Genomic DNA, 13,819 nt, shown 5'->3' on the forward strand with positions numbered 1-13,819 from the left:
AAGTTAAACCAGAAGTAAATGCTTTAAAATATAAATACAAATGAGCCCTATGTTGGATCTACAGTATTCCCCGAAATATACAAGGGTTCATATTTCATATAGAGTTTTATAGAGCCTCTGATTATTAGCCACACAAAAACACAAGCAAGGCCTCTGCACTTAGTTGCCACAACAACCACCATTGTGATCAAAAGGAAAAAACATGAATGAGTGTTCTATTAAAGGGAATTAAGAGTCTATTAGCATGCAGAACGGACGTAGCGTAGCTGTATGTGACGGCACAGGAAGGTCTGATCGAATTTTTTTTTTAAAGCCACCATACACGAAGGCATATAAGAGACACTTGAGTCACTCTTGCTATTTGTCGTCCAAATGAAGTGACGTTCAAGTCAATGGAATTCGCCGCAGTTTTGCATCGTGGACTTTCGGCAGTAAATACAGTCATTTGCATCGTTGACCAATAGCTTTGTTTGGGTGATGACACGTGGTTTCTTTTTTCTTTTCACACTCTTTCATTCAGTTCAGTTCTATTTTATGCATAGAGTTTTTCACAAAAGACAAATATCTGTGGAGATTCATCTAATCTAGCATACTTCTTTGACCTATCTAGTGAATGTTTCCAGGTCTGTTTCTGGAGAACCTTGTATTTTTTTAAAACATATAAAAAAATTCTACATTTTACATCGCACCCTGGTGGCTCGGGGGTCGTACGGGGCCGCTTATAGCTAAACAGCTCTGGCAATTGCTCTTTCATTTTAAAGCCCTGAGCACTGACTGACAACATCTTGGTCTTCAGTATAGAGACCGTCAGTATGCCACTCGGAACCGCACGTCGCTGCTAACTCATAACGCTGAGAAAGAGATGCGAGGTGGGAGTACATCCTGGATGGGACACCAGTACATCAAAGGGCACCATGCATACACTTATTCACATGTAGGGGCAATTTAGCCTGGCTAGTCAACCCACCAGCATGTTCTTGGGAGCTCAGTGGAAGCCGGAGAATCCAAATCTGTTTACTTGAAATATGTCTACAACCAGTACGTCTATTTTTTTATTTATTTATTTTTTTACCAAAAATTCTTTCAGCAAATTATAGTACTGGATCAAATCTCTGCTAGGCGTTCACATAAACCGAAGCTGTCGAAGCTCTGTTTCCATATGCTCTCTCGCTGGATTTAACGGCAGGTCTCCATGGAATATTATTAACACGCGCGACGAGCCACATGATTGTACAACGCCTCTGTTGTCACGCGCACACACACACACCTCCCTCTCATTAATATACCGCGAGCTCCCATCAGCGTTCGATTTGTACCTCATGAAGGTCGAATCGATGCACGTTCTGTAGAAATTATTCCTTGATGGACGGACACCTTCGTGCGATCACTACCATTTTCAGACCTGTCACTCCTTAGCGCCTGCCTCGAACGTTCTAGAGACATCCACATGATAGGAAAAGGGAAAACGCAGTGTGACGCATCTCAGGAAGTGAAACATGTGTGTGTGTGTGTGTGTGACTGAGTGAGAAGGAAGGGTGTCAGGCAAATGCTAAAATTAGGGCTGAGTGTTTCAGCGAACCAAACAGCGGTAGTGACAATATCAGCGTGTTCTTAGTATAATAGCTTGATCATGAGAGACCTTGCAGACGAGAACAAGGTTGAGACCTTGAGGTTCGGCTTGGATTGATAACGGTGTAAATATTTCACAACGTATCAGATTTGCCGCATTTGTTTATGTAACGGCCTGCTCAGGTTTAAAACTCTTCTGCGTTTGAGATCTCGAAGGGTTGCATGTCACTCCACCCAAGTCTGAGGCTACGTCCAGATAAATCGGGATAAATCTGCGTTTTCGTTTTAAAGCGCCCTCTGTCGACATCGGCATTTTCAGACGTTTTCTAAAAATCGCTCGTCCACACTGAAACGCCTGTAAACTCTTACATCCCTATACTGCGCGTGCGTAAAAAACACCTGCGTCGTTTCCGTCAGACGTTTATTTACTTTCCGCCTCTTTTAATTTATGCGGCGAGTTTTTTAAAACATATGTGCTGTCGACATTAATCTTTTAACAAAGCTATCAAACAGGATAGCAGGCACAACAACTACAGTACCACATCCGACGTCCACCATCTTGTTTATTTTGAACTGGACAGAAACGCTGTCTCGGTGAGGACAGAAGAACATAGAGAAAGAGATGTGTTTTCGGACATAGACTGATTCTGGGACCGTTTGGATTGCGAGACTTGTAATCGATTGCTGTTTCTTTATTAATTTGAACCAGACGGAAGCATATATATATATATATATATATATATATATATATATATATATATATATGTTTACATATATAAGTAGTAGTCTAATAAAATGTCAATAATTAACAAAGCTCTCAATTACTTTCAGTACCCGCTTTATCCTGGTCAGGGTGGCGGTGGATCTGGAGCTTATTCGTTGGGAACACACACTAGGAGTGATTGACTATAGCCAGTCCACTTCTCGGTGGGAGGAAACCGGAGAACCCGGATGAATCTCCACACAGAGAGTAACCTGAGATTTAACTGGAAACCCTGGAGCTGTGAGGTGGCAACGCCAACCACTCCAGTCAAGGTTAATGGACAACAATAGTGCTTCCAACATTAATAGTATGATGGGGAGCAAAAGGATAACATTGAACTCTTTTCCTTTTGTTAAACATGTAAAAGTCAGAAATCCGCCACGTTTTATAATAAAAAAGTCGTTCACAAAAGTTGACACAAGTCGTTCTTATCACATTCGTTTCTTTAAGATAAGATATATTTAAATATATATTACACGCACACGCAAAAACAACCTGGTGGAAAATACAGTTTTTGTGGAGATATAAGACTAATAAAGTAGCTTCCAAAAAAGAGCGGGAATGAATTTGGCCCCGCCCACCGACAGCACCTCTGCTCTCTCACGCGCAGCTCTCTCTGCTAGGCAACCAAGCGCTCAAGCGTGATCCCACGCGCAGTTTTCCATTTCAGCTCGGGTAGTTACTGTAACTGTCGCGAGCGCCTGGTCACATCTTTATTTCTCTCTCTCTCTCTCTCTCACACACACACACACGCGTTTCCGCCTGAAGCAGCGCGCTTATCTCCCTCACATCTCAGTGCCTCCATGACTTCGGCTAAGGAGCGCAGCGCGTCGGCTAAAACGCCTCAGCAGCAGGAGCAGGTAGGAGCAGAGCAGCAACCCCACCTGTCATGTCGGCTTCACCCAACACCTCTCCATGCTACACACCGACATTCCCATCACTCTGTCCTTCTCTTTTAGTCGATAAAATGCCGTAGCACGCACTACTGTGGCGAGTTTTCCTCGCAGCTAGACCTGTAAGAGGATTTTAGATTTGTTAATTGTTGCGAACTCTAGCGTTTATTGGAAAAGTCGCTTGACGCATGCGCAAAAAAATGAAATAAAAAAAGTGGCGAGATGTCGTTAAATACATTAATTTGCATATTGCCTTAAGGGTCATTTGCATATTAAACGCGTTACCTGTGGGAGGGGCGTTTTTCAGAAGGTGTAGAGTAGATTAGTATTATTAGACAGTGATGGACTCTTACAGAATTCAAAACAACTTAAAAAAAAATATTTTAACCATAAAAGAATAAATAGATAAATAAGACTACTTGTGATTGTCTGTGTTTTTTGTAAGGTCTTTTTGACTGATAGGTCTTCATGCAGTGGAGATTAGTGATGGGTCTTCATGCAGTGAGATCAGTGATGGGTCTTCATGCAGTGGGGATCAGTGATGGGTCTTCATGCAGTGAGATCAGTGGTGGGTCTTCATGCAGTGGAGATCAGTGATGGGTCTTCATGCAGTGGGGATCAGTGACGGGCCTTTATGCAGTGGGGATCAATGATGGGTCTTCATGCAGTGGAGATCAGTGGTGGGTCTTCATGCAGTGGAGATCAGTGATGGGTCTTCATGCAGTGGGGATCAGTGACGGGCCTTTATGCAGTGGGGATCAATGATGGGTCTTCATGCAGTGGAGATCAGTGGTGGGTCTTCATGCAGTGGAGATCAGTGGTGGGTCTTCATGCAGTGGAGATCAGTGATGGGTCTTCATGCAGTGGGGATCAGTGATGGGTCTTCATGCAGTGGAGATCAGTGATAGGTCTTCATGCAGTGAGATCAGTGATGGGTCTTCATGCAGTGGAGATCAGTGGTGGGTCTTCATGCAGTGGAGATCAGTGATGGGTCTTCATGCAGTGGAGATTAATGATGGGTCTTCATGCAGTGAGATCAGTGATGGGTCTTCATGCAGTGAGATCAGTGGTGGGTCTTCATGCAGTGAGATCAGTGATGGGTCTTCATGCAGTGAGATCAGTGGTGGGTCTTCATGCAGTGAGATCAGTGATGGGTCTTCATGCAATGGAGATTAGTGATGGGTCTTCATGCAGTGGAGATTAGTGATGGGTCTTCATGCAGTGGAGATTAGTGATGGGTCTTCATGCAGTGGAGATTAGTGATGGGTCTTTAAGTAGTATGGAAATTTTCATGACAGGAAAAATCATACCATGTTTCAAAAGCATTAAGTGGTGTTCTAAAAAAAAATCTATAAAATAAAAAAAGAGAGAATTGATTATTGATTGAGTTGTGTTGTGAATGGAAATGAAATCACATCTCAAGGTCAGAAGAAATTTTCACTTCTACTTCACCCTCAACGAAAGGTTGAGTTTGGAAAAATAAGCGTAAAAGTGGTGCATGTGGTTGATAAGAATATTTATTTATAGAGAAGACGCATGTCCAGAAAACTCGGCGAGCAGCTGAACATCTTGCCAATACACCAATTATTTACACTTGAACTGTTTCCACGGAATTCCACATGAACACCCGCACATTACACTGGACAGATGGCGAACTGAACTGTAGCTCTTTATTTCACTTCTTTAGTTAGCGCTCCTGTCTGTCAGAGCCAGAGCAAGGCATCCTGCGCCTCCTGGCTATTAAAATCAATTAACCCAAACCGCCGCATCTGTTATTCACTGATTAATTTTCAGCCCATCAATTAATCACGCCTCTAATCGACCTTGTTTTCACCGTTCTCCGATCTTGACCCGCCTTCTCCTGCTAACTAGCATGTCCTCTGGAATGAAAGAGGAAATGTGAGGATGTTTCGAAGAGATTTCTGGAACGCCTGGAACAGGATTAAAATAAAATAAAAAAAAGTAAAAGATAAAAAAAACCGCGTGATTAAAAGAAGGCACGCTTATCACGTCCTCTCAAGCTGTTTCTCACCCTCGAAGTAGGTCTCTGATGATAATGATTAGGGTTCAGGCACAGACGAAAGAGCAGCCTGAGAATAGCTGTAGAAAACAGGGGGCTATTTTTGGAGTGGCCGTGCTGATGAAGTGGGTCTAATAGACGGGATTAATTGGGAGGCACAGTGCTGCGTTCAGAGCCGAGGTAAAATAGAACTGCGCCGTGAAGTACAATTATGAGCGATCGGTTCTGGTTCAAAGCTGGAGCGTCGGCGGTGGTGTGTTGGACGCATGTGAAGCAAAGGGATCATTTATAGAGTGTCTTTCTGGCATTATAAACACGGTGACGGTACGTACAGACGTGTTTACGCTAGCTAGAAGTCGTAGCGACGCATAATAGCGGATTAAAAACAGCTGAAACGGTCCGGGTCCAAGGTTTCATCACGGATGCGCTGAACACATCAGTGAAGTCTGGTATGAAGAATTAGACCCCTATGTAGGGGTCGTGAGAGAGGTGGGGAGAAAGAGAGAGATGGCAAGGGGGGGGGGGGGGGGGAGAGATGGGGAGATTGATATGGAGAGACAAAGAGAGAGAGGTGGGGAGAGAGAGGGAGAGATGACAAGGGGGGGGGGTGGAGAGGGGGAAAGAGATGGGGGGAGTGAGAGAGATGGGGGAGAGAGATTGAGAGAGAAAGATAGATGGGGAGAGAGGGAGAGGGAGAGAGATGGGAGAGATAGAGAGATGGGGAGAGAGGGAGAAAAAGAGATGAGAGAGAGGGAGAGAGAGATGGACAAAGACAGAAATGGGGAGAGAGGGAGAAAGAGAGATGGGAGAGAGGGAGAAAGAGAGAGATGGGGGGAGAGGGAGAAAGAGAGAGATGGGGGGAGAGGGAGAAAGAGAGAGATGGGGAAGAGAGGGAGAAAGAGAGAGATGGGGAGAGAGGGAGAAAGAGAGAGATGGGGGAGAGGGAGAAAGAGAGAGATGGGGGAGAGAGGGAGAAAGAGAGATGGGGAGAGAGGGAGAAAGAGAGAGATGGGGGGAGAGGGAGAAAGAGAGATGGGGGGAGAGAGGGAGAAAGAGAGATGGGGGGAGAGAGGGAGAAAGAGAGATGGGGGAGAGGGAGAAAGAGAGATGGGGGAGAGGGAGAAAGAGAGAGATGGGGGGGAGAGGGAGAAAGAGAGATGGGAGGAGAGAGGGAGAAAGAGAGATGCGGAGAGAGAGAGATGGAGAAGGAGGTGGCACATCTCGAATTAAAACCTGTCTTTACATTTCCAGGTGACGAAGCTGTATCCCTGTCCTGACACTCGCTCATGCACACAGGGTGATGTGGAGCTCTGCGCTCCTGCTCGGCGTTCTCCACATCACCTTTTCTCTCCTTATTAGTTGGTCAGTGTTGTATTTAGCGTAATGAGGAGTCGCCCTGCGGTGTGTTATTGCTGGAGCGCTGTATAAACCACCGCTGCCTTGGTCTCGGTACACAGGGAAATACACGGCTCCTTAACCAGTGTCCGTTCGTTCATGTTCTACGTTCTACAGCCTGAACGCGCGGTGCGTTAGTGTTCATTCAGTTTATATAGTGCTTTCGAGAACAGACATTTTCACAAAGCAGCTGGATGGAAATTTGGATGCTAATGAGAAGGCCAGAGGCGATGATGTCGGGGAAGAAGATATTACATTAGATATTGTTTTTAATTTTACACTAGAAACATTGGGAAATGTTCATCTCTCCAGCACAGAGATGCAACGATATGCACGTTTTCTGTTCAAATATCGATACTACTACTACTACTGAATCCTCGAGTACTCAGTATCATACCGTTTCCTTTTATATCCGATATGTGTTATCGGCCCGATACTGATACTGATACTGATACCGATACTAATACCAGTACTGATACTGATACTAATACCAGTACTGATACTGAAATTGATACTGATACTAATACCAGTACTGATACTGATACTAATACCAGTACTGATACTGATACTGATATTGATACCGATACTAATACCAGTACTGGTACTGATACTGATACTAATACCAGTACTGATACTGGTACTGATATGGATACTGATACTAATACCAGTACTGATACTGGTACTGATATGGATACTGATACTAATACCAGTACTGATACTGATACTAATACCAGTACTGATACTGGTACTGATATTGATACTGATACTAATACCAGTACTGATACTGATACTAATACCAGTACTGATACTGGTACTGATATTGATACTGATACTAATACCAGTACTGATACTGGTACTGATATGGATACTGATACTAATACCAGTACTGATACTGGTACTGATATGGATACTGATACTAATACCAGTACTGGTACTGATATTGATACTGAAACTAATACTAGTACTGATACTGGTACTGATATTGATACTGATACTAATACCAGTACTGATACTGGTACTGATATGGATGCTGATACTAATACCAGTACTGGTACTGATACAGATACTAATACCAGTACTGATACTGAAATTGATACTGATACTAATACCAGTACTGGTACTGATACTGATATTGATACTGATACTAATACCAGTACTGGTACTGATATTGATACTAATACTAATACTAGTACTGATACTGGTACTGATACTGGTACTGATATGGATGCTGATACTAATACTAGTACTGATACTGGTACTGATATTGATACTGATACTAATACCAGTACTGATACTGGTACTGATATTGATACTGATACTAATACCAGTACTGGTACTGATATTGATACTGATACTAATACCAATACTGATACTGGTACTGATATTGATACTGATACTGATACTAATACCATTACTGGTACTGATATTGATATTGATACTAATACTAATACTGGTACTGGTACTGACAGTGGTACTGATACTGGTACTGATACTAACAATGATACTGACATTGGTAGTGATATTGATATTGATATTGGTACTGGTATTGATACTGGTACTGGGTATCACACCAGTCCCATCTCTTCTCCAGTGTGTTCTAATGTATCTAATATGCAGAAAATATCAATCACACCAAGACAGATTCACTGTGCTTCCCGGTATTTAAATGACAAAGGCCATTTTACAGCAAGTGTGCGGCGCCACTGCCTCAAGTACACCCCTGAATTCTGGATCCTGATTGGTCAGAAGGTGTTGATTTTAACTTTCTATAGTGCAGCTCTGCGAGTAGCTCAGGATTACGTTAATGAGCTTGTTAGGATAAGTAATGGTTTCTATAGTAACAGCTCGTGCACAGGGACGTGTACGGCGAACGCTTCACATAAACGGAATAAAAACGCGTGTGGTGAAGCCAGACATCTTCAGGACAGTGGAGTTTCTCAGTAGCTGTGTTTTTTTTATTTCTATTATTATTATTATTATTATTAACTGATGAGGACTCGCCGTTGTATAGTTTCAGCAACCCAGCGAGGTGCATAAATGATTGTTGTTAAAATAAAGTTGGCTACAGTGCGAGAGCTGATGCGTGTGTCCAGATTCGGCTAATGATTTGTTTATCTCATACACATATCTCGAGCATTGTTAGGACGTTCAGGATGTTCGCTGTAGCAACATCGATGTACACGCGTTTCCTCGAGCTCTAATCAGAACTTTTCCATCCAGTCGTTATTACTGCTGTGAAGGACACTAATTGGACTCTTAAGGTCCACCGTAGCGTTGCCTTGTGCCCCGTGTGCCTATCAAACACTCGATCCGTTTCAGCGCTCTAAAGCCCCCTCAGTGCGCACTTGGCACTAAGTGCTGGAGGGAAAAATAAATAAATAAATAAAGGCTCTGTCGGTTCCAGCACACGATGAATAAGATATAAAGTGAAGCTCTTCAGAAAATCTCTCATCGCTGGAGTAAGAAAAAGAGCGATAGAAGAGCGCGTTGATTCATTTCTGAGAGTTTGTCAGCTGCACAAATAAAATCTGCATTCATTCTGAAAGACAGCACCTAGCACCGCCAATCAACATTCGGCATATTCCGAGATGGCCCCAGGGGAGGGATGGGGGGGCAAACAAACAAACAAGCAATAATACAAAAGCTAAACCAGACCTTTTCTTCTTTTAGTTATAGTTATAGTGATGAGGCAACGGAACGTTTCAATGGTTCTCGGAGATAGAGAAGGCTTCAAGAAGGAAGCAATGACCAAATATGGAACGTGTTAAACAAAAAGGGTCGGTTTTGGACGATTGTGTATCTGTCCCATCATGCACTCCGATTAAACATGACCCCATAACACCGGCGACCTTCCTAATTTAGTCTCGCCTAATCTCATCTCTCTCCTAGCATGCGCCGGCTTCCGATCAGGAAGCTTGAAGCTTTTCAACTGTCTAACGCGCTCGGAGGGAAGCGCTACCCGCCTTCTTCCTCATACACAATCTCTCAGACACCCGTGACGGACACCCGTGACGGACACCCGTGACGGACACCCTAGTGTCGCTGCGATTGACAGGGTAACAGAGACAGAGTAAACCCCTCCCACCCAGACGTCATGACTGGTTTTGCTCTCTTGGACTCCTTGGCTTAGAACCCGCGATCCCCATAATGCCCTTATTTTCTGCGTCCTGGTTGGAGCAGTGCAACGGAGACTGACCCTCGTCTAGTAGGGTTTCGTTTTTCCACTAACCGAAGCGTGAACCTCTCATGCACTGGATATAAACAGTAGACAGAAGGTCAGATATCAGTTTACTGGCACCAGAGGCCGAGAGGAACTCGAGACGGACACTGTGTGTGTGTGTGTGTGTGTGTGTGTGTGTGTGTGCCAGTGCCTACAGCGTTCCTTACGGATGTGTATCCGTGTGAATAGCATCACAGAGACGCTTCCTGTGCCTGACTCCTCGAACCTGAAACCCTGATCTGCGCTCTTCATCCTCTCTGTCTCCACTGCTTATTTATTAAAGCACAAATTACCCATGATGCTCAGCATCACAGGGGAAGAACACACAAGCTGCAGATCTGTGGCTTCTCTAATCCTATGGTTTACTGTCCGTCTGTCCATCTGTCAGTCTCTCTGTATGTCTGTCTGTCTGTCTGTCTGTCTGTCTGTATGCCAAGCTGTCCATCTGTCTATTCATCTCTGTTCATCTGTCTCCTGCTGTCTGTCGTTATCTGTCCAGCTATCTGTCTGTCCATACGTCTCAACCGTGAAAAGGTTCATGTGTCCGTCTTTTCATCTCTCTGTCTGTCTCTTTTTATCAGTTTCTGTTCATCTGCCTGTCCGTCTGTCTAATCTATCTGTCTGCCTACCTTCCTGTTCATCTGTTATCTGTCTGTCTGTCCTCATATTTCTGTCTGTCTATCCATTAATTAAAATTAATGTTTATATGTGGGTCTATCCATCGGTCTGTCTGTCCACATGTCCATCTCTCTGTCTGCCTAGCTGTCCGTCTGTCTGTGAATCTGTCTCTTTCTGTCTGTCCTCAAATATCTGTCTGTCTCTCTCTCTTCATCTCTCTGTCCACCTGTATGCCTGTTGGTGCACCTGTCTCTCTCTGTCCATCTATCTGTCTGTCTATCTGCCTGTCTGTCTCTCCCTCTGGCTGGTCCTTAGCGAGTTGGTGTCGGTCTTCATCCCCCATCTGCTCATCCAAAAACCATCCCGAACTCCTGCTTCCTGTCCTGATGCCTCTGGGTTGCCATGGAAATGCTGACTCAGCGATCAGAGGAGATGTGTTGAAGTCTTCGGAGCGACAGACCCGCGCCGCCGCCAAACCCCAACACGCCCGTCTCACCCCTCTGTAATAAGTTTTAATGAAAAGTCTCAACCGTCCCTCCTACTTTTTTTTTTTTTTTTTTTAAATACGTCTCCTTTCGGCACTCAGTACAGTACAGGAGCGGAAAGTAACGACAGGAAGTGCACTTTCTAAAGCGTCTGAAGCACTCTGAATGTTTTTCAGCGTGTAAATGACGTGCATAATTGCGAGCGCTCACTGCAGCACTTCCAGCTGTGCTTAAAGTGGAAAAGTGTTACTTATTTATTTATTTATTTAAAATAATCCATCGTTTTGGTTGGTTTTTATCAGTGTTGGAGCGACGCTCTTTACCGAAACTCTCTCCTCGCTCTCAGGCGTCTCCGCTTCTTCACATCAAATTATATTCAAATTAAAATTCTCAAAAAATAGTTTAAATAGCTGAAATCTACAAAAGTTTCAACATTTTTTTATTTTGACTTAACTTGTTATTTTAGGATATTAACCATTACAGTTTACAGCTCACAATTGTGACTTTTTATTACATAATTGTAACTTTTTATCTCAAAGTTGTGATTCTTTATTACGCAATTGTTTTTATTTCGCAATTGATTACGCAATTGCGACTTTTTATTCTCGCAGTTGCGACTTTGTCATTCTCGTAGTTGCGACTTTTTATTCAGAATAAAAAGGACCAGCGTACGCTATCGTTATAGTGTCAATGCGCGTCACGTGACCGTGACATGAGTTACACCCAAACATATAAATACACCGTGAACTTCTCTCTTTTTTTTTTAATCATCTGACTGAAAGCTAACAATCATAATTATAACAATTTTTTTTTAGAAGCTGAACAATGAAATAAAGGGAAAAGTTATCCAACAATGGACTTTTAAGCTAGAAGAGGAGTGGAGTGAAGCGGGTGAAGAACAGGGTTCAGGGTGTCGCATCGCTTGTTTTATTCTGTGTGCGTGCTAGAGCCGTGCAGATGTGATTTCAGTCCGTCAGCGGCTCAGGATCCAGACACCTCTAGCTTTCTGTTAATCTTCTCTCTCTCTCTCTCTCTCTCGCTGTCTGTTTTTCTTCTCCCTGCTGATTTATTCACGTCAATTCAGTTTCTTCTCTCAGTCTTATCCTAAAAATAACCCAGCACACTTCCGATTTCCCCCGCGGACCTCGCTCAGACAGACAGACAGCTCCCAGTCATGCAGCTCGCTCCATCCGTCTTCCTCTCACGCCCCGAAATGCTAACGACACCCAGTCTACCGCCCCGCTCTGACACTGACGCTCTGTTTTTATCTCCACACAAAATTACAAGCTGTTTGTTTTCTTCAGAAAGAAAGGATTGCAGCGGAGAAACATGTTAATGGGGGAAACCAGTGTGCTTAAAGCTTAAAGTTCCAGCTTTACCTCTGACTGGTACAAAGCGCCGACACTGGAGACTCCTTCCATACGCCTCCTTACAGAAAACTTCACCATGGAAACAGTAACGTTTCAGAACAAGAGCGTTAATATAAACCTGCGCTACAATCAGAGCTGCTGTTATGGAAAATTAAGCTACGCCTTCCGACCAATCGGAACGCAGAATTCTACATTGCTGTGGTGTGAAACCGTATTTCGGCGCACTCCTCTGGAAATGAGACGCGACGAAATCGCTAATCAGTGAACAGACCAGAAGTGTTTACTAGAACTTTTTTAAATGACGTCCATTTTGTGTGTGTGTTTGTTAACAGGAGCTGGTGGGTAGCGCTCCTCCTCAGAGGAACTGGAAGGGAATAGCCATCGCTCTGCTGGTCATCCTGTTCATCTGCTCTCTGATCATCACCTCCGTTATCCTGCTCACGCCACGTAAGTCCTCACACGTTACAACAAAAACCCCCAAACCTGACCCAGATCTTCACTGAAGAACCTCGCGGAGGACACGGGAAGCACTACATTAACCCTTTCCTGTACAGCTTTTTGGAAAATATATAAGATGCAACATTCCTCCAAAGGGCTTTAATTTAATATAAATATATAAGTCATCGTCCTGAGTTCTGTCCGTCTCGCAGAAATGTCTAGTAACTGATATTTGTTGCTCCAGTGAAAGCTTTCGCTTCTTTATTTTTAAATCGCAAATAGATTTGTTTAACCTCCAAAATTAGCTGTAGCTCATGGAAGCTGCCACGTATCAGAAAATATAACGCAGATTTATCTCGCAGTTGTAACTATTCCACAATTGTGACTTTTTACTCTCACACTTGCTGCTTTTTACTCTCGTATTTTGAAGATGTTGAAAACTTCACGATTGCGTGACATTAAGCGGAGATAAATCCGTTTTCCAATACGCGTTGTACACGAGCTTCCTGCAACGGATGACGTTAAAACCCGATTTGCCTGATGTTCTGTTTGCAAGGAAACGTGTCCACCGACCCTGTAGAAGAAGCCACACGTCCTCACAGGAGCATACAGCGCCATTAAACAACCTGCAAGCGCTGCCGTTAAAACTATTCAAAACCTGATACACAACTAGAAAGCTAGAAAAAGTGTGTGTGTGAGTTTTTCAGGGAAGCGGCGCTCACCCCTCTGCCCGGTAATGGTGCTTTAATGTGGATTATGGTAACGATCCCGCCTGTAGATTATCACTGTAATAGCGCCGCTCGTTTATAAAATTGGCAGGACATCAGAGGTGCCATTTGCAGCTCATCAAGTGTAATTCAGGCTCCTGTGCTTTACGGTCGCTGACCGAAGACGACCTGCCGCTTCACGTTGCTGTGTCAGTCGTGTCCCAGGGATTTTCTGTCCTTTCTCTCGTTTCCATCCATCATTTTCATCAGCAGTTTCTTCCATCGTGTATTATTTTGGTATTATTTGCAGGTGCTAAAAACGCTGCTTGGTTGTTCCTCCG

The 13,819-nt window shown here is 43.8% G+C and overlaps 1 protein-coding gene across 4 annotated transcripts in view; it reads left to right on the forward strand.

Moving 5' to 3' along the window:
• dpp6b (dipeptidyl-peptidase 6b) overlaps window positions 1–13,819 on the forward strand; it is a 94,733-nt gene that overhangs the window by 50,525 nt on the left and 30,389 nt on the right. For 3 of the 4 annotated variants that reach the window (XM_053681149.1, XM_053681147.1, XM_053681150.1), the window contains exon 2: window positions 12,666–12,780. In XM_053681149.1, coding sequence (XP_053537124.1) covers window positions 12,666–12,780 — 115 coding nt within the window. Of the gene's footprint in view, window positions 1–2,899; window positions 3,193–12,665; window positions 12,781–13,819 lie in introns of those variants that run through there. The other variant, XM_053681148.1, reaches the window with a different exon arrangement.

This window comes from Ictalurus punctatus, chromosome 7 (assembly GCF_001660625.3).
Source record: "Ictalurus punctatus breed USDA103 chromosome 7, Coco_2.0, whole genome shotgun sequence".
Classification (NCBI taxonomy): domain Eukaryota; kingdom Metazoa; phylum Chordata; class Actinopteri; order Siluriformes; family Ictaluridae; genus Ictalurus; species Ictalurus punctatus.